This window comes from Globicephala melas, chromosome 9 (genome assembly GCF_963455315.2).
Source record: "Globicephala melas chromosome 9, mGloMel1.2, whole genome shotgun sequence".
NCBI classification, from domain to species: domain Eukaryota; kingdom Metazoa; phylum Chordata; class Mammalia; order Artiodactyla; family Delphinidae; genus Globicephala; species Globicephala melas.
In genome coordinates this window covers 7,670,864-7,689,619 of record NC_083322.1, presented here as the reverse complement: position 1 = coordinate 7,689,619, position 18,756 = coordinate 7,670,864, and the positions used below count along the sequence as shown (strand labels likewise).

Sequence of the window (18,756 nt, the reverse complement as noted above, 5' to 3'; positions counted from 1 at the left end):
CATCATCAGGCCACCTCTCACTGAGCACCTGCTGTGTCAGAGGCACTAGGGTGGATCCTGGAGATTCAGAGGTGAAGACAAAAGAAGCCAACACCCTCACCTACGGAAGGAGACAAACACGTTAGTAGCAGTATGGATTCATAACTTTAACTGAGAACTTCCTAAGTGCCAGGTACTGTTCTAAAGCTTTTACAGGTACCAACGTTTTTAGGTTTCATGACAAGTTTTATCTACATTTGACAGATAAGGAAACTGGGACACACAGGTTATACAGCTGATTTCAGATATTATGATCATTAAAATACAATAAATAAATTACAAGGATAGGCATAAGATATTGTAAATGTCCAGAGGAGAGATACATAACCCAACCTGGGAATGAAGAGGAAGATGAGGTGATACCTGAGTTGGGTCGTGGAGAACAGGCAAAGAAGTTAGCTAGATGAAGAAGTAGGGGAAAGAATTCTAGCAGGAGGGGGCAATGCAAACAAAAGCATAAGGATGGTGGGGGGGACTTCCCCTGGTGGCTCAGTGGTTAAGAATCTGCCTGCCAGTGCAGGGGACACAGGTTTGATCCCTGGTCCGGGAAGATCCCACATGCTGCCAAGCAACTAAGCCCATGCGCCACAACTACTGAGCCTGTGCTCTAGAGCCCGTAAGCCACAACTACTGAGCCCGCAAGCCACAACTACTGAGCCCGCAAGCCACAACTACTGAAACCTGAGTGCTCTAGGGCCCGCGTGTCGCAACTACTGAGCCTGCATGCTGCAACTACTAAAGCCCGCATGCCTAGAACCCATGCTCCACAGCAAGAGAAGCCACCACAATGAGAAGCCTGCGCAGCGCAACGAAGAGTAGCCCCCGCTCACTGCAACTAGAGAAAGCCCGCGTGCAGCAATGAAAAGCCAATGCAGCCAAGAATAAATAAAATTTAAAAAAAAAAGCATAAGGATGGGGAACCTGATGGGTGCTCAGGAGCTACAAACATTTGGTATTGTTAGAGTAGGAAGTATGACACGGGTAGTGGAGATATTTTTAGGCAAGTCTCAGATCTGATTCTAAATATACAGCGATCTAAATATTTCAACCAGTAGTTACTGAGTACCTGCTACGTTATGTGACAAAGAGGAACTCAAGAAGAATAAGACATGTCCCCATCTCAGAGTCCCACACAACCTAGTGGGAGAGACTAGCATATGAAACAATATTTTGGATAAGATGAAATAAATATTAGAGGAATACACTGTGGTGACCCAGATGAGGCGATAATTACTTCTGATTGGAGAATAAGAAAAGGTTCTTTGGAGATTATATCATTTTAACTGAGCCTCAAAATAAATGGGAAGGGTTTCCCTGGTAGCGCAGTGGTTGAGAGTCCGCCTGCTGATGCAGGAGACATGGGTTCGTGCCCCGGTCCGGGAAGATCCCACATGCCGCGGAGCGGCTGGGCCCGTGAGCCATGGCCGCTGGGCCTGCGCGTCCGGAGCCTGTGCTCCGCAACGGGAGAGGCCACAACAGTGAGAGGCCCGCATACCACAAAAAAATAAAATAAAAATAAAAAATAAATGGGAAAGAACGTTTCAGGCTCTGGATGCCAAAGGAGGAAACTACAGTGTAGATGCGTGGATATATCGCAGATGTGTGAGGTCCGTGGTCCATTGACGTGGCAAGGGCTGTGGAACACTGTGCACCATGGTATGTCCAGGGCCGCAGCACTGCCTGGCACGTGGAGGTGCCGAGTAAGCATTTGTTGAGAGAATGAAATGAATGAATGAGGTGCTGGTCTAATGGAGAACTATGGAAAATCTAGGTGGAAAAGGAGATAACCATGATCAGGGGGCCAGTGATAAAAATGATGACACATTGAAAGGTGGAAGGACAGATCATGGTTGGTGAAATTTTGGAATTCAAGATTTCACAGGAAAGCAGTTTGGATGGTAAGAAGGTCTACGATGCATCGTCTGGCCATGCACGTGGGCTTCTGGTTTGTATGAAAAGGCTATGGAGACAGTCAGGGAACTGGAGGCTAGTGTTGGCTGGTCATCCCCATCACTGCTGAGGTCCCTAGTAGCCATGGCAAGGGGCGCAGTGGACAGGGAGCCTGTGAGCCAAGCGTTACGGTCCTCGGGTTCAATGATGGCAGCAATAAGCCTGGGAGAGGGAATGTCACAGGAAGACGCATCGCTGAGTGAAGGCTCTGGTGCCATAGAACAGAAGAAGCACTGAGGTCAAGGGTACTCCCAGCTGCCCTCCTGACCCCAAGACATGGGCCCCTGGGGAAGGGTGTTGCATGGCTGATGGGTAGGTTTTCCTCAAGGTGAACTGTGATCAGAGGAAGTATTTGGAAGCGTTTGATGATAAATAGTGACCATAGCATTTTCATTTTTGTTTAACAATTTGAAAGAGCTTACACAGTGCAAAGTTTTTGAAGGGGATGTTCGCCGCCTAGGAAACATTCAGGAGAAGCAACCAGAAACTGTTGCGATACCTTAGCATAAGCTTCCGTGTTGACAAAGCTTGAGCTTTTTCAGATGTCACGTGGCGTGGAGAACATGTTTGCATTGAACGCACATAGCTCCACAAAAATGCGGCGCTAGCGGTCCAGTGTCCTGCTAATCCTGGAGAAGGGCATTAAGGAAAAACTTGCATTTTCTGAGATGCCGCCTTCTGTAATACACATGCTCAAGAACGTCACAGAAGAGAATATTCAGCAATATATAGAAACTGTGATGAATCAGAAGAAATAAACTAACGGCAATTTATCTTCCACTGTTTCAGAATTGGAACAACTTTTATATTAAAAGAGCTTCACTTGTGCAGACGTGAGGAATGCCTAATTCCGCTTAACCGGCCTCTTGTGCCATAGGGATGTTATTTAGGGTGTTTTTTCTTTCATAAATATTGTGATTGCTTACTAATACAGATCAGGTGGTAGCACCTGGATTTTTCCTTTTAACTATCCAAGCCATCTTAAGTTATCCACATAGATTTAGGAAGAATTTTAGTGTTTCTGCTACTTGGCAAGTCTATGAGTTCAATTTGTATTAAAGATTTCAGAGTCTAAAGAATGATTCTGGCTTGGTCATTACAATACATAAGAAAAAATTACTGCCTTAAAAAATTTTAAACCTGCATAGCAACACTATTGTGATTCTTAAAATTTTTTTTCTAGTGTCTGATTTAAACTTTTCAATTTCAATTGTGGAGCAAAAAATTTCAGAGATGCAAATAAAGGTGAAAGTTGTGCTATATTAAAGCTATTTAATATATTAGCTGTGTGCATTTTAAGTATTAAAAGATATAGAGACAATTGGTAAAGTCAAATTGAGTGACCCAGATATTTTTGCCAGTCTTACTAAAGGGACAGTTATTTGAGTATATGGCATAGGTGCCCTAGAGTTAAAAGAATAGTCTTTAGAGTACGATGTCCTCCTGATATGAAAAGTTGCCCGAGTTACCTTAGATATTACTGATCCACCCGTGTCAGCTGATTTGGAAATTTCTAGAAGGAGTTGGGGATGCCTCTTAAGCTGGCCAGATGGCGTCACTTCTCTCTGCAGAGTTTGTGTTCCTGCCATTCCTTCTCTACACTCCAGAGACATCTAGAAGACCATCTTCCTATTGAAATCCAGCCCACACAAAAGACATTTTTACTGCATCTGGATTTAAAATATAAAACATAAATAAAAGAGAAGCCTTTCATTTTCCTAAAAAAACCACATTCCTACAAGACAATTAATTTGGTGCATTGCCTGGAAAATAATAGGCGTCCTCATTAAAGAGCATCTTCACATAGTGTTTGTCTGAAGAGTATGCGTTGTGTGTCATTTCTATAGAGAAATGCTGAAGTTTCTTAGAGGTTTTTTTCTGGCAGAATTTCTCTTCTATCTCATTCCCTTTGATTCTAACATTTTCTGCATTATTTATTGTGTGTGATAGTCCACAAAATCTTGCCCTTCAAAGAGATGGCGTGTTAAAGTGTCAAAAAGACCAGCTACTAGAATCAGCCTGCCTGTGGCCAGCTGGAAGAGAATGGGCATCCTAAGAGGAGAAGAGATTAAAGAAGCTTGGATCCATGCATCCTGATCTGAGACAGAGCTGGGAGAATGAGTGCTATTGTGGCAGTAATAAACACATGGACTAGTGAGAAAAACTGGAAATACACGTGTGGAGTTATAAGAAGGTTAGAGACCTTACCTCTGCCTTTCTAGATGCTGCCAGCGTCTCTGCAGACTTGATATTTTATAAAAACAAATGCTTCAGGAGGGAAGAGTTGGTGCCATCACTGGTTAGTGCTTGTCACCAGCACTGGAGAATTGATCCAACTAAGGACGACACTTGGGACCAGTTAATTCAAAGCTGGCTAGAAAAGAAGATACAATAAATCAGGGAGCAGAGCTTCATTTAAATATAGTGAGTGACTGGGAACGATTAGTTGAAATAGCTCAAAACCAGAAATATCTCAAAGGGCCGAAGGTAACTGTAAATACAACAACGCTAGGCTCTTACAAGTCATCAAACACCTAAGTTAAAGCCATGTGACAAAACATTGGCCAACTAGATGTCAGCTGGAAACCGTACAAGAGCAGTTGTTTACAAGTGAGGAGTTCTGGGAGTTATCTTCTTCAAGACACATTTTGCTCAAATTACAAAAGGTAATTTTTAATAGCAATCAAGATAGGAAATTTGAGGAGACAGGGAGAAACATAAACACTTACATGAAGTCTAACAGAGGACTAGGGTCATAGCTGGAATATATTTTTATTAGATACTTTAAGAAAAGAAGACTTGTTTCCATCCCTATGACATTCATGGGTTTTTTTGTTTAATTTTCCAGTTTAGCTACTTCCCGACTTACAAAGGGACTGTGTTATAGGAGTTTCCGAGCCTGTCGTTCAGGTCCTGGAGTGTATCTTCCTATATACATAACATTGTAAATGGCACTCATATTCCACAGCTAACCATGAGGAGCTTTGCTGTTTGTCTGTATCTTAAGTGCGGCTGAAAATAGAGCTGCATGAGCCAGCCTGAGGGTTCTGGGATCTGAAGTCCATTCAGTGTAGAACAGAAATGTTGAAGAACAAAGAGAATTTCTTCCCATATCTCTGAATGTCACGCTTGTCCTAGACAGACTTCTCAATAGGAAAAGGTTTTGTTCACCTTTATGATAGTCAAGGTGCAGCCCTGCGTCTCCTTTCTTTGGGAGCTTGGCTTGGTGGGGTTAGTAAAGGAGATGGCTCAGACATCCAGAGCATCACGGTCTAAAGCCTCCCATGTGGCTCCCAGACACTTCCCTTTGCTCTAAAACTTTACGGTTTTATGAATTATAGAATTCCATTAATTCATTCAAATATCACATAACCTACATATTTTGTAACTATGGCAATGTTGTGATACAGAGCTGGGTATTGAAACTAGAATAAGACCATTATGATGTAATTTATCCCTTCAAAATTCCAGTGGTCTGAGGAAGAAGATACTTTGGTTATATTTTTTAATCTTATGAATAAATATTTTAAATATGATGAGGTCGTAAGAGATTTAGGAATAAGAAGTTTTCTTGTTTAGGACTAAGTTAAGCTGCTGTAACAAATAAAACCCCAGGTTTCAGTGACTGTATGGCAGTGTCATCTGCAGGCTCTGTTCCATGAAGTCCTTCTATACAGTGATTTGAGATCAAGGCTCCTTTTGTGTTGTGGTTCCACCATCTCCTAGAGCCTGGGAGTTTCTAAACCAGTTGGCAGAGAGAAGGAGGGAGGTGAGAAGCATTCTCTCTTCTTACCCACATTGGTCCAGAAGAGACACACACTCCTTTTGTTCTCATTCGGTTGGTGGTAACTAGGCATACGACTACACCTAGATGTCCAGGGACCAGGAAATGCAGCTCCTGGATGCCTGGCAACTTTTCAGGGGTCGCTGTGGGAAGGAGAAGACAAGCTTTTCATGAGAAGTTAGCAGTCACAGGTACTCTGGCCCGAGAAAGAGTAAGCTTTCCCCTTGTCCAAAGACATCAAGGTAGGTTTCCAGAAGATGCAGCATCTGATTTGCTTCGAAGGGTGACAGGCAAATAAATGAGATAAAGACATTTTTCCAGTCAACAAGTAAAGGAGAAAGATCATGGAGCATTTGAGGAATTGAAAAGAATATAGTTAAAGCCCAGGGACTGGTTAGAAGACATTTCTCATTAAAGTAATGACCCACCGACATACCTGTATTAAGAGTTGGACAAAAGAAAGCCAGCTGGACCAAAGGCCTCTTAGGAAATTACTCATTTTACTTGCCTTTGTGGATAGTGTTAAAAGGATCAGATCTGGTTTTCTGCATCTCTGAATTTGATTCCTCTGATGAGAACTGCTGAGAATGCCAAATGAGTTCTCACGAAGAGGGCTTGAGGTTTCGTATTCTACAGGGTCTTCCTGGGTAAGTGCAGCCAGAGCCGATGAATAATAGAAACAGTGTGTATCTGTCAAGTGTAATTATGGCACTGAATATGCCCATCTTGCATTCTGATTCCTGTAGACATTAATTTCAACAGCTGAACATGCCGGCACTTCAGACCTGCGAGGATTTTACTTTGAGAAATAGCGTGACCTTATTATCTGGTGCCATTTTTAATACGGAAAAAAACCTCACATCTTGTTCACAATTATTTTATGGTAAAATTTGACTACTCTCTTTTTTAAAAAATCTTCTCAGGTATCTTAAGAACAGGAAAGAAGTAAGGAGGAATGTTTCAATCTAGTTTTAAATTCCTTCTGATTTTCTGTATTTAAATGAAATCTCATTCCTTGCATTTTGATTAAGTAATCTCTCTGATTAAACACTTGTTAAAATTATAGAATAGAGTGGCTTAAAATGTCACCAACCTTTGCAAAAGAAGTGAAAATGATCAGATTGTAACTTGTAAAAATTATACAAATAGTGTTTGTTTATTGTTGAATAATTTTCAAATCCAGAGAAGCATAAACCCCCAGAATCAGCTGTAAGCTCAGATGTTAACGTATGTAATACCACTCTTTCGGAGTGCACCTTTCCAGACATTTTTCTATGCGCTTATATATAATTTCTTACAAGAAGGAGATCATAACAGTACATACTGTTTGTAACCTACTTGTTTCAAGTAACAACATTTTAGAAACGCATTTCCCTGTCCATTTTTTTAATACTCCACAACAGTGATTTTTCTTCCCCTGAGGGCACAGACTGTATCAGAATCTTCAAGAGAGCATGTATGGTTTAGAAGATCATAATTTTATATTTACAAAACAAAACAAGAAAGCTATTGTTTTGTTATACAACCTACAGAATATAACACACACACACACAAAAGAAATCTTATTGGCTGGTAGGATGTTTCTCTGAGATCTTCAGGGCTTTGTTGTATTGCCCATCAGCCTCCTACATCTGGGCATAACAACATGGGGAGGTGATAATTATGATTATTATGTCAACAAATGGGAGCATGGTTTAAAAAAAATTGGGAAATACGGTGTCTCAATTGCCAAGTTCTCCATTTAACCAGTTATTCCTTATTGTTGGGCTTAACTTTTAAAAGGCAGATTTTCACACAATCTGCTCTACAGGCTTCCTGTTACTAATTCTCAGACCATCGTACCACTACTTACCTAACGTATGGAGCACACTATTGCTGTTTAAGACTTTCTCACATACCCAGCATGGAGCAGCAGGGCAGGCTAAAATGATGAAAGTGGAAGACCTCACTGGGGAAGGCCACGCAAGGATGTGCCTTGCAGGACAGTGCTCCTAATGGATGACCTATTCCCAGAGCTCTTCCATTCACTCACCTTGTTGTCAAAGCAACTGAGGCAGAGGCTGGCACGTAGCTCAAGCCTACCCACAACTGTTCTCTCAAAGGAGCTCTTTAGACAGAAACCATGATCCATTCCTTCATCAAACAATGAAAAAAGTAAACATGCTTGTCTGTACTTTGTACAAATTGGCCCTTTAAAATGTTCTCACATGTTTTATATATACAGTCTTTACGGAGGCAAAATATTTGTTTATGCAGTATAATCAAGGGAGTCGTCTTTTCAGCTGTTATAACCAAAATTAGAGAAAAGGAAGAGTTCTTGATGTGATGCATTTTTGTTATTTAACATTATCCATTCCCATGGGATGCTTCAAGTAGAAGCTGGTTGGCCCAACCCCAAGGGACACTGTGAAGTTGTGTCCTGTCATTTTCCGGAGGTGGAAATACACGACCTGAAGGGTCTATTACTCTTCCACAATGTTAATTGGGCATTTCTCCAAGGATAATTTCAACCTTGAGATTCTAAGATCCTGTATTTTTAATATTCGACCCTAAGATTCCTCATTTCTGACATTCATTACTAAATAGAAGAACAAACTGAAGTAATTGTAGCTAGAGAAAAACTGTTAAGATAATTTAGATCTTTTGCAAAGATTCCAAGGAACTGTTGCAGGTCTTTCACACTTTAAGAAAGTTGTTATGTAGAAAGAGAGTGATTCTCCTCTCCTTTCATTTCTCTCTGCGTTCCCATTTAGATAACATCCCTGCCGACCCCGTGGCATGGTTTCACTTTTTCTCCACTATCTGCCTGATACTGCAAATACTGTAGTTGAAGCGCATCTGGTGTTGTAATGGAAAACAGAATAAATCTGTTTTTATATTCCGAGTTCATAGCATGTAGAACATAGACTTGTCGTTTGGTACTTCTTTCCTCATTAGAGAGGTCTTGTCTGAAGTCATACCAAGCTGGCATTGAAAGAATCTGCTAGAAAGGAAACAATGTGCTGTAGAACAGAGAGAAAGAAACGGTGTCTGGGGGATGACCTGTAGTCTGGGCTGAAACAGTCTGTGGCCGCCAGGAGACAGTCTGCTTTCCTTCTGACAGGCGTGTTCACAGCTCTGGCAGCAGGCATGCACCTTCCAAAGGCTTTTCCTTTTCTCCTTGGGTCTTTGGCTTTTACTCATGGTGTGTCCCCATAAGCATAGCCATCCATAGCTCAGTCATTTATAAATTACAAGTAATTAATTGACGGGTATGTTGTCTCCTTGTAAGCTTCAGCGTGGTCCATGCTAACACCTGTGAGCTGTTTTCCACTTCAAGCTGTTTCAGCACCCAGTTGTATTACCTCCTTTGGCCCTCAAATCCCACACTCCATTCGCCTTGAACTCTCCACAGCCAGGTATCTCAACGAACATCACCTGAAACCAGCCCCATAAATCACCCCGGTCCTCCACCAAGCACATGTCCTCCAATGAATGTTTTTCATTTTGCTGCACAACCTGACCTTGGTCAAGAGAAAAGCTTCTTCTACATCCATTGCCTCCTCGGTCCATTCTCCTCTCCATCTCAGGAGAATCCTTAGGCATCCAGTTTCGAGGTTTTTCTCCTGCAGCTTCAGCATTTCCTTTTATCACAAATACTCTGTCCTCACAGTCACCATCTGGGACTTTCATTTATTCTTCCAAACTGGCACTCTCTGCCCAGCACACAAGTCCCCACTGATTCCAAACATGGGGGTATTTGAACCCTGACTGCATGTCCCTTACTGAGGACAGGTGCTGTTTCAAGTCACATGTCCTTTTGGAAAGCTTGTTGTCTTTTTCCTTTTTGAATCATATAGGTCCATTGATATTCAAGAAGTTATTCTCAGAAGGTAGTTAAATGCATGGAGAAAACTAAAATTAGAAAGGCTTTGCATTTTAAAGACAGCTCTCTGTTTTCTCATGGCCAGTGGTAACTCCCTTTTGCTTCCTTTTCTCTGTGGATGCCTTTGTTTGTGAAGTTATTTTTTTAACTATAACAAAAAGCTTAAAGGCAAAAATACATAAAGAGAAATACTTCTCATACTCAGGAGGTTATCAACATACGAGAGATTTAAAAATGAGTTCATAGCATTGATTGTTAAGCTCCAGGCATTTCCTTGAAGAACTTCCAAAAGACTTCAAATAAATTTTCTCCTTGCCAATGTTCATCTTCAGATGTGTTTAACACTGAGATTTTGGATGTGAATATGCATATTGGCTCTAAAACTTTCCATACTCACAAACTAAGACTATAGTAGAGAAAAATAGGATTTTTAAAAAATGTCCTGCATAATATGAAAAGCAGTACAGCACAGTTAGAAAAACAGAAGCTCAATGCTTAGTTATAACTGGATGTTAGCGTCTTACAGACTCAATTTCCTTACCTAGGCAGTGAAGGTGAGCTTGGAAGTTGGACTTCATTTTTGTACATCTTTCAGTCTGAACACTGTTGGACTTGATTACATGCCTCAAAAGCAAAGTGATTATTTTTGCAGAGAATTAGACCAGCTGCAAACTTGGAAGGACCACAGCTCACACAAAATTTCACACAATTGTTTTGAGGGTCCCCCAAAACAACCCTCATTTTCAATGGTTCTCTAAAAGGACTCACAGAGCTCATCAAAGGCTGCTCTACTCGTGGTTATGGCTATGACAAGGAAAGAATGCAGATTAGAATCAGACAAGAGAAGAGCACAGAGGGCAGAGACCAGGAGAAGCCCCAGGTACCAAGCCCCCAGGTGTGCGCTTCCTATAGAGTCACGGACACCTTACTTTCCCGGAACTGACTGTGCCAGTATGCATGGGGTACTGCCAACCAGGGCAGCTCCCCTGAGCCTCAGTGTTCAGGGTCTTTATTCAGACTCCTTTATTTAGGAATGGTCCACTGCCCATGTGGCCAACCTTGGTTTCCAGCCCCTCCAGGGGCTGAACTGTGTGAGCCAAACCCCTACCCTACATCACATCATTGGTCTAGCTGGAGTGGTCAGCCCCTACCCCAAATACTGTTTGATGAGGTTCCTACCCCAAATACTATCTGGTAAGGCCAGCCTCTGCCCTAAATCACATTGTTAGACTGCCTGGCATGACCCAAGGCCCCCAGGCACACAGAGACACCCCAACCCGGCATAACACTCCAAGGCTTTAGATATTATCTACCCAAAGCCAAGGGCAAAGTCCAGACCCCTCCTTGGAAAAGGTTAAACTCTTCACTACACAGTTTGAAAATCTCTTGATGACAAGGAAGCAAAAGATTCCTAGGGCCTTCCTACTAGAATGAAACTTGGCAACCCTAGTGTTTAAAGTAGTATTCCATGTAAATTGATACAGCCACTATGGAGAACAGTATGGATGGAGGTTCCTTAAAAAACTAAAAACAGAACTACCATACGACCCAGCAATCCTGCTACTGGGCATATACCCTGAGAAAACCATAATTCAAAAAGAGTCATGTACCAATATGTTCATTGCAGCTCTGTTTACAATAGCCAGGACAGGGAAGCAACCTAAGTGTCCATCAACAGATGAATGGATAAAGAAGATGTGGCACACATATACAATGGAATATTACTCAGCCATAAAAAGAAACGAAATTGAGTTATTTGTAGTGAGGTAGATGGACCTAGAGTCTGTCATACAGAGTGAAGTAAGTCAGAAAGAGAAAACCAAATACCGTATGCTAACACATGTATTTGTAATCTATGAAAAAAAAATAGTCATGAAGAGCCTAGGGACAAGACAGGAATAAAGACACAGACCTACTAGAGAATGGACTTGAGGATATGGGGAGGGGGAGGGGTGAGCTGGGACAAAGTGAGAGAGTGGCATGGACATATGTACACTACCAAACGTAAGGTAGGTAGCTAGTGGGAAGCAGCCGCATAGCACAGGGAGATCAGCTCGGGGCTTTGTGACCACCTGGAGGGGTGGGATAGGGAGGGTGGGAGGGAGGGAGACACAAGAGGGAAGAGATATGGGGATATATGTATATGTATAACTGATTCACCTTGTTATAAAGCTGAAACTAACACACCATTGTAAAGCAATTACACTCCAATAAAGATGTTAAAATAAAATAAAATAAATAGTATTCCAGGACCGCTTGTATCAGTCACCTGGCATTAGCAAAATATAAACTCCACAGTCCTGCCCCAACTTACTGAGTGAGAGGAGCCTTGAAATGTGCATTTTAAGCATGTTTCTTTAGCATTTTCTTATGCAGGCCAAAATTTGAGAAATGTAATTTTGATTCAAGGTCTTTGTTCCCAAGAGTAGAGTGAAAATAGCATGAGATGTAGAAATGGGAGAAAATTCTGCTTCTGGCTCCACTACTGGGTTTATCTTGGACAAGTCTTTGTTCCTCAAATGTTATAGGTTTGGGAACAACATTTGGCACAGTTTGTTTCAAACAGACATGACTCATGTATCAAGTTCCCAGACTGAGGAATATACATTAAGTTACTGTATGCCCTCAGGGAAGATGCTTATAGAATACAAGCTGGCATTCCTTATATATGCTTGTGTCTTAAGTTATGGTTTGCATTAGGAAAATGCATGGATTTCCTTTTTTCAGAGTATCTAGATAATTGGCCTCCATGGCAGGAGTGTTCCTATTCATTCATTCATTCATAAATTGTTGAGTGCTTACTCTGTGTCAAGCATTGTTCTAGGCACTGAACAAAAACTGAACAAAATGGAAAATACGTCTGCTTTAATGAGTCCAGGAGCACATATATGTTGTGCTAGAGGGGCAAAGGCAGCTAAAGGGGGTGGGGGGTTGCTGTTTAACATAGAAGGTTTAGGAAAGGAATTTCTAATATGAGGGCTGTGTGCAGAGGGATAGAAAAGCAGCCGTAGAGTTATTTGGGTAAAGGGACCAGTAAGTGCTTAGGCGCTGAGTCGAGAGCAGTTTCACAATGTAGTGAAAGAGAAAGCCTTAAGGTGATGGCGTTACAGAAAGACTGAGAGGAACAGACACAGACACAGAGCACACAGGCAGCTCCTTCAAGGAATCTGCAACAACAGGGAGCAAAGAAACGGGATGTGAAGACAAGAGAAGGATTTTGTAGTGGAGGTGGTGGTGGTTAGCATTAGAGGTAGGTTCACACGGTCACGTGGAATGATTCAGTAGAGGACAAATTATAGATACTGTAGAAGGGGAGGGGGAATTGCTGGAGGGACGTCCTGGAACAGATAAGAAGGGATGGCACCCAGTGTGCAGTGGAGCGCCTGGCCTTGGACAGTATCATAGGTGGTCTCTTTACTTCCTCTTCCTGTTTCTCACCTCTCTGGTCCCCATAATGACCTCATTTTCAGCCTACCTGTGTCTTCTCATACCCTTTCCTGTTGTCTAAATTCTTTTGTCTCCTAATGGACACTTAGCCCTTCCTTCATGAAAAAGAAAGCAGAAAATTCATAACATTCCCCACTCGTAGAGTGAGGCTAAAATATCTGCTCTGCCTATTACCAGTTTTGTTGTATGGATCAAATGAGATTTGGTGCAGAATAGCCCTTTGGAAGCTATCCATCCTTGAACTTCACTGTAGAATGAAAGAAACAAATCATCATCAAAACTGCAGCCGTGTTAGCTGGTCTTCTCAGTGTGCTCACTTTGTGTACCTTCCCTTGTGTTTTTACCTATTCTGTGTTGAATGGCCAATTTTTTCTGCTGCTTCCAACTGATGCTTTGAGTCTAATGTCTGAATGTTATCTCACCTGCTGGGAAAACCCAGAGTCCAAAAGCCTACTATTCTGGTCAGTTGTTAAATTCGTCTCTCAGTACATTAAGCCTGGAGTGATTTGTTTCCGAAAACTCATGGTTAGAATGAGAGTGAATAGTGCCACCTGCTGGAATTACACTTGAAGGAGGGGAGGGGGAAAAAAAAAAATATATATATATATATATATATATATATATATATATATCCAGAGCTGCCCATGGTTCTGTCCCATTCATTGCTTTGTCACGCAAATGAAGTCATGATCCAGATGTGATCAAAAGTGATCTCTGCCATCATGCTTGTTTCTAATGCCCATATGCCACCTTGTGCATTTCTCTTCTAATATCTCTCTTTTCTCCCTGTAGTGATCCAATATCTACCACTACTAGTGAGACCAGCTCTATTTCATTTATTGTTTCTCTTAGAATCTCTTGGAAATTAGATCATAGAATGTTCGCATTTGAAGGGACCTTAGAGCTCATCAGTGTTTTCAGACACATTTTGGACATAGAAACTCTTGGGAAACTATAAATGTAATCCTCCTTTCAGACACCAATAAACAGAGCCCAAAAGGTGACAAAGCAAAGTGAAGACTAGAACTCATAAATACTGATTGCTAAACCGTTCTCTATATCAGTTAAGATGCTTTTAGCTGCAAGGAAGATGGCTTTAGCAATAAGGGATATCTCACATAAGAAGTCTTGAAGTGGCTCCAGGAATAATTCAGGGGCTGAACAATGTCAGCTAAGCCCCAGGTTCATCCCATTTCCCTCCCTGTTCTCCTCAGTGTGTCTGACTCCACCAACACTACAAACCACATCTCCTCCCAAGACCAAGGAGCAAAAGGGGATGACTGTCTCTTCTCTTACCAATTAATTAATTTTCCTTCCAAAGACTCCCCCTCATGTCTTACTGGCCAGAAGGAAATGATACCTCCCATCTTAAGTGGGTTGCTGGCAGAGAGCTCAGAATTCTCATGTTTGACTTAGATGAATCCAGATACACCCTCTGGGCCTGGGGTAGGGTCTTCCATACCTGAAGCATGAAGTTGTATGGAAGCACATAGTTTCCTGGGCAAAATCAGGTCGGCTCACAAGGAAAAGGGTGGGGGATTGTCTAGCTGTCGGGCAGGATTCTCCATGGGTCTCTCCCATTTCTGCTTGTCTTCTGAACAAGAGGCACTGTCAGCTTTGTTCGTACCTTTTAAAGGATGTGTGTATAGCAAACAGTCTCGGAGGATAGAATGTCTTCCTCCAGAACAGAGAGTAGATTTGTTTCCTGACCAGGATAATAAAGCCAATGTCTCTCCCCAGGACAAAAGTTAAGCAGGTTTGCTAGCAGCCCTTTTGAAACTTCGGGATTTCCTAAAGTCAGGGCTCCTTGGCTGTGATGCAAACTCACTGCATAGGCAGCATCCACCTGAGCTGCTCCACGTGGCCCCCATGGGACCCTGGGGACCAAAGAAACCAAGGAGGACTGACGCTCATGCCGCCTGCTGCACCGTGAAGAACGCAGTGCGTTGTCTCTGACCCTCGAGTCTCCTGTCTTCTGCCAGCATCTACAAAACGATGGCAGGCTAACTTGTGAGTTTGCAAGAAAGATGCTTCCCAGTTCCTGACACTAAGAGAAAGGCAGCCATTCGTGTGTGCTACCGTGTTCTTTCTAATGAGCCATGCTAGAAACATCCAATCTTTAAATACTTATTTCTGAAAATAAGAATAGTGTCGATATGTCAGAAATTCCTTTTCTACAGTCAGAAACAGGGCAACACTTCAGTCTCCTGGAGACACACATTAAGAGGATGGTGTCGCTGGCTCTCGTGTCTTTTACTCTGCCTCCCTTTCATTCGCTTGCTGACTCTCTCTGTAATTAGCTCTTTTAAAATGTCAGCTCCTCTCACCCAGAAACGGAGAGAAATCATCCACAAACTGAACTTCAGAAGCTTTTAAAACACACTTGCCGTTTGGCTGGGAGACGGGATTTCTCAAAGGCAATGTCAGGGAAGCTGACATAGAATAAATGGGAAAAAGGAACCCCTTCCCTCACTCTCAGGCGGGGCCTCAGGAAGCACCAGAAGGGAAGTGGGATGGGCTGAAATTGTGGACATTACTTCAACAGAGCCTGGGTGGAGCCTCTTGGAGGAGGATTCTGCTCTCAGGGGCCCTCGGCCTTGAGTCCCTCTTCCTGCACCCAGCTGGGGAGAGGACTGAGCTACAGCAGGTCCTCGAGACCTTCTTTCCTCCTCTAGGGGGAAGTGTTGATGTTAAGGAACAGGGGATCTAGTGCGACAAGCAGAGAAGGAAGTATGGATATTTCCTGGTAACTGCTGGTCCTCAGACCTGAACAGGGGCTTCCCTGGTGGCATGGTGGTTGAGAGTCCGCCTGCTGATGCAGGGGACGCGGGTTCGTGCCCCGGTCCAGGAATATCCCACATGCCGCGGAGTGGCTGGGCCCGTGAGCCATGGCCGCTGAGCCTGCGCGTCCGGAGCCTGTGCTCTGCAACAGGAGAGGCCACAACAGTGAGAGGTCCGCGTACCGCAAAAAAAGACCTGAACAAAAATTCGTTAGAGCAGGAAGAGAGGAAATTAGAGGAGCATTCATCCCTCTGAGTCAAATTTTAGAGTTAAACTCAATTTATCCCTAAATCGTATTTCCCTGATGGCTGTTGATGCCTTTGAAGCAAACCCGACTTTCCTTCTTAGCTCAGGAAGTCTTGTTCTCTGGCTATTCTGATAACTTACATTTTAAAATGCATCTGCTAAGACACAGCACTGCAAGAACAGAACAAATTCAATCTTAAAAACCGAGGTTACGTTTTCCCCATTGACCATGCCAGAAATTCAGGGAAAGGTCATTCAGTTCATGAGTCGTATGATCGTCGACCCATATTCTGATCATACTTCTGCAGAAACCTTGGTGAAGGTCACTGGCCTCTATCAGGTCAGTGACCCTGGAAGGCAGGAGCTCCCAATTTAGAGAAGAAATTTCACCAGAGCACGTGTGGCGTCACCACAGGTGTTAAAATTAAAGTTCCCTTTCTAACGACATAAAGGAACCAAATTCCTTGGTACAACTAGGTTGATGAAATTGAGTTCTGCGTCTAATGTCCCTGGAGCTCAATAAAGTTAATGCAGCTTTCAGAGGGGCCTGGCCCAGAGGTGGGGAACAGTCTAGGTCTTGAGAGAATCTGGCCCACTGCGGTTTTTAAATCAGAAGTTTGATTGCTTGCAACATCATTTCAAAGTGGTACCAGTCCAGAGAAGCTGAATTTTTCATTAGCCTGGGGGAAAAAATGACAGATAGTTAATTAAACTGCTTGGAGATTAGTCAGAGGCTCATTGATAGATAGAGGAGCTGAATCTCTTTATAAGCAAAGTTAGAAGATCCAGTGGTGCGCCTCATCTTTCCTGTCAAAAGAATTCACCAAGCTAAGGAGCTGGGACCCGCATGCCACTACCTCGCCTGCCAATCGCAGGAAAAATATACACTTAAAAAAACATATTTATAAAGCACTAGGTAGTCACTGAAGAACTTGAAACCTAAAATGTGTTGTGAGAAAGCTACTGACAATTGGAGTTACCAAAGCAACCTCCTAGTCCATTTTTCCATTGTTGAAAGGTGATTTACTAAAGGAGTTTGATTGGGAGCAGATCTATAAAAAAAAAAAAGAAGAAGAAGAAGAAGAATGATTTGTGATTAGTGCTGGAGGGTAGGTTATGAGAAGGACCTGACGTCCCAGATGGCGAGCATCCAAGGTGTGCGACAAATGGTTCAAGAAAGGGTTTTTCTGCAGGACTCTGGAGCTGCCCTTTGCCCAGCCCCAGAGGTCCGGGAGAGATGTGGGTCATCCTCATTGCATGCACAATTCACAGCTCCCTGACTTTCCATAGGAACCTTAAGGATTAGATCAAGGAAATAAAGTTTTGTGAATACCCGCAAAGCAGTAGCTCTCAACTCTAGCTATATATTACTATTTTCCAGGAAGCTTTTAAAAACTACCAGTGCCTACCTAGCTGAGTGGGAATCCCTGGGGGCGGAGCTGGTGTGTTTCGTAAAGCTCCCAGGTGACGCTTGGTGCAGCCAGAGCTACAGGTCACGCCCTAAGAGCTACTGAAGAGTCAGGGTGTGTGTAGAGCCAAAAGGTCTCAGGCTCTGAAACCTGAGAAGCCTGGTTCCCATCCTGACTCCACTACTCACTCAATCTAAGGTGCTCGACATGTGCTTAAGTGCGCCAGCCTTCAGTTCCTTATCTGGAAAGAGTCAATGATGGTAACTTCCTGATAAAATAAACCAATGTATACCTGACCCCCAATCCAAGTTTATTTTCCTTCCCCTGGTTATTAATGGTTAACAATGGGTTCATGTTTTATCCCTCCTCAAAGGATTTCGCCTTGGACCTTTGTAGCAAGTGACTAGCTTAGATTTCTTTTCTCTCCGTGCTTGGTTTTACCTCTAGAATTCACCACTGTTTGGCATCTGGGAGGGAAGTACTCACGTGCCTTTCATGCTTTGTGCTCCTCCAGCTGCCACGGAAGTGTCCTTTTCATTTGATGTCGGAAACGGGCCAGTGGAGATTGTGGTGAGGTCACCCTCGCCTCTCAACGATGACCAGTGGCACCGGGTCACCGCGGAGAGGAATGTCAAGCAGGCCAGCCTGCAGGTGGACAGGCTGCCCCAGCAGACCCGCAAGGCCCCAACGGAAGGCCACACCCGCCTGGAGCTCTACAGCCAGCTGTTTGTCGGTGAGTGATGGGACAGCAAGAGTGACTTCTCTGTTGCTTGAAACAACTTCTACCTTGGGAAAAAATAAAACTGCCTACGTAGGATTCTGATAGAGATTTTTCCAAAAGTAAGTGTTTTTGCCTCTTGTGGTCTCATCTGAAACAGAATGGAACAAGGAAGAGGACCCAGGAACCCTAAATCTGGTTCTACCCTCCGCTTTCTGTTGTGTTTTCTTTTTGGCCACATTGCACGACACGTGAGATCTTAGCTCCCCGACAAGGGATTGAACCCGTGTCTCCTGCGTTGGAAGTGCAGAGTCTTAACCACTGGACCACCAGGGAAGTCCCTACTCTCTGTGTTCTGGAGCCCACAATCCTCATCTACAAAATGAGAGGGTGGGCTAGGACATCTCTGAGGTCTCTGATCTATGCAGTTTTGGGCTTATGGTTTTAGAACTGCATAAATTTCCGTAATGATTTAGAGCACTTGTAAATGTGCAAAAGGAAGGATGGAAGCAGGGGA

The 18,756-nt window shown here is 43.1% G+C and overlaps 1 protein-coding gene across 3 annotated transcripts in view; it reads left to right on the top strand.

Moving 5' to 3' along the window:
- The window catches only part of CNTNAP2 (contactin associated protein 2), a 2,034,513-nt gene that overhangs the window by 1,775,798 nt on the left and 239,959 nt on the right, over positions 1-18,756 (top strand). For all 3 annotated transcript variants that reach the window (XM_060305187.1, XM_060305186.1, XM_060305185.1), the window contains exon 18: positions 18,036-18,254. In XM_060305187.1, the coding sequence (XP_060161170.1) occupies positions 18,036-18,254 (219 nt within the window). The remainder of the gene's footprint in view (positions 1-18,035; positions 18,255-18,756) is intronic.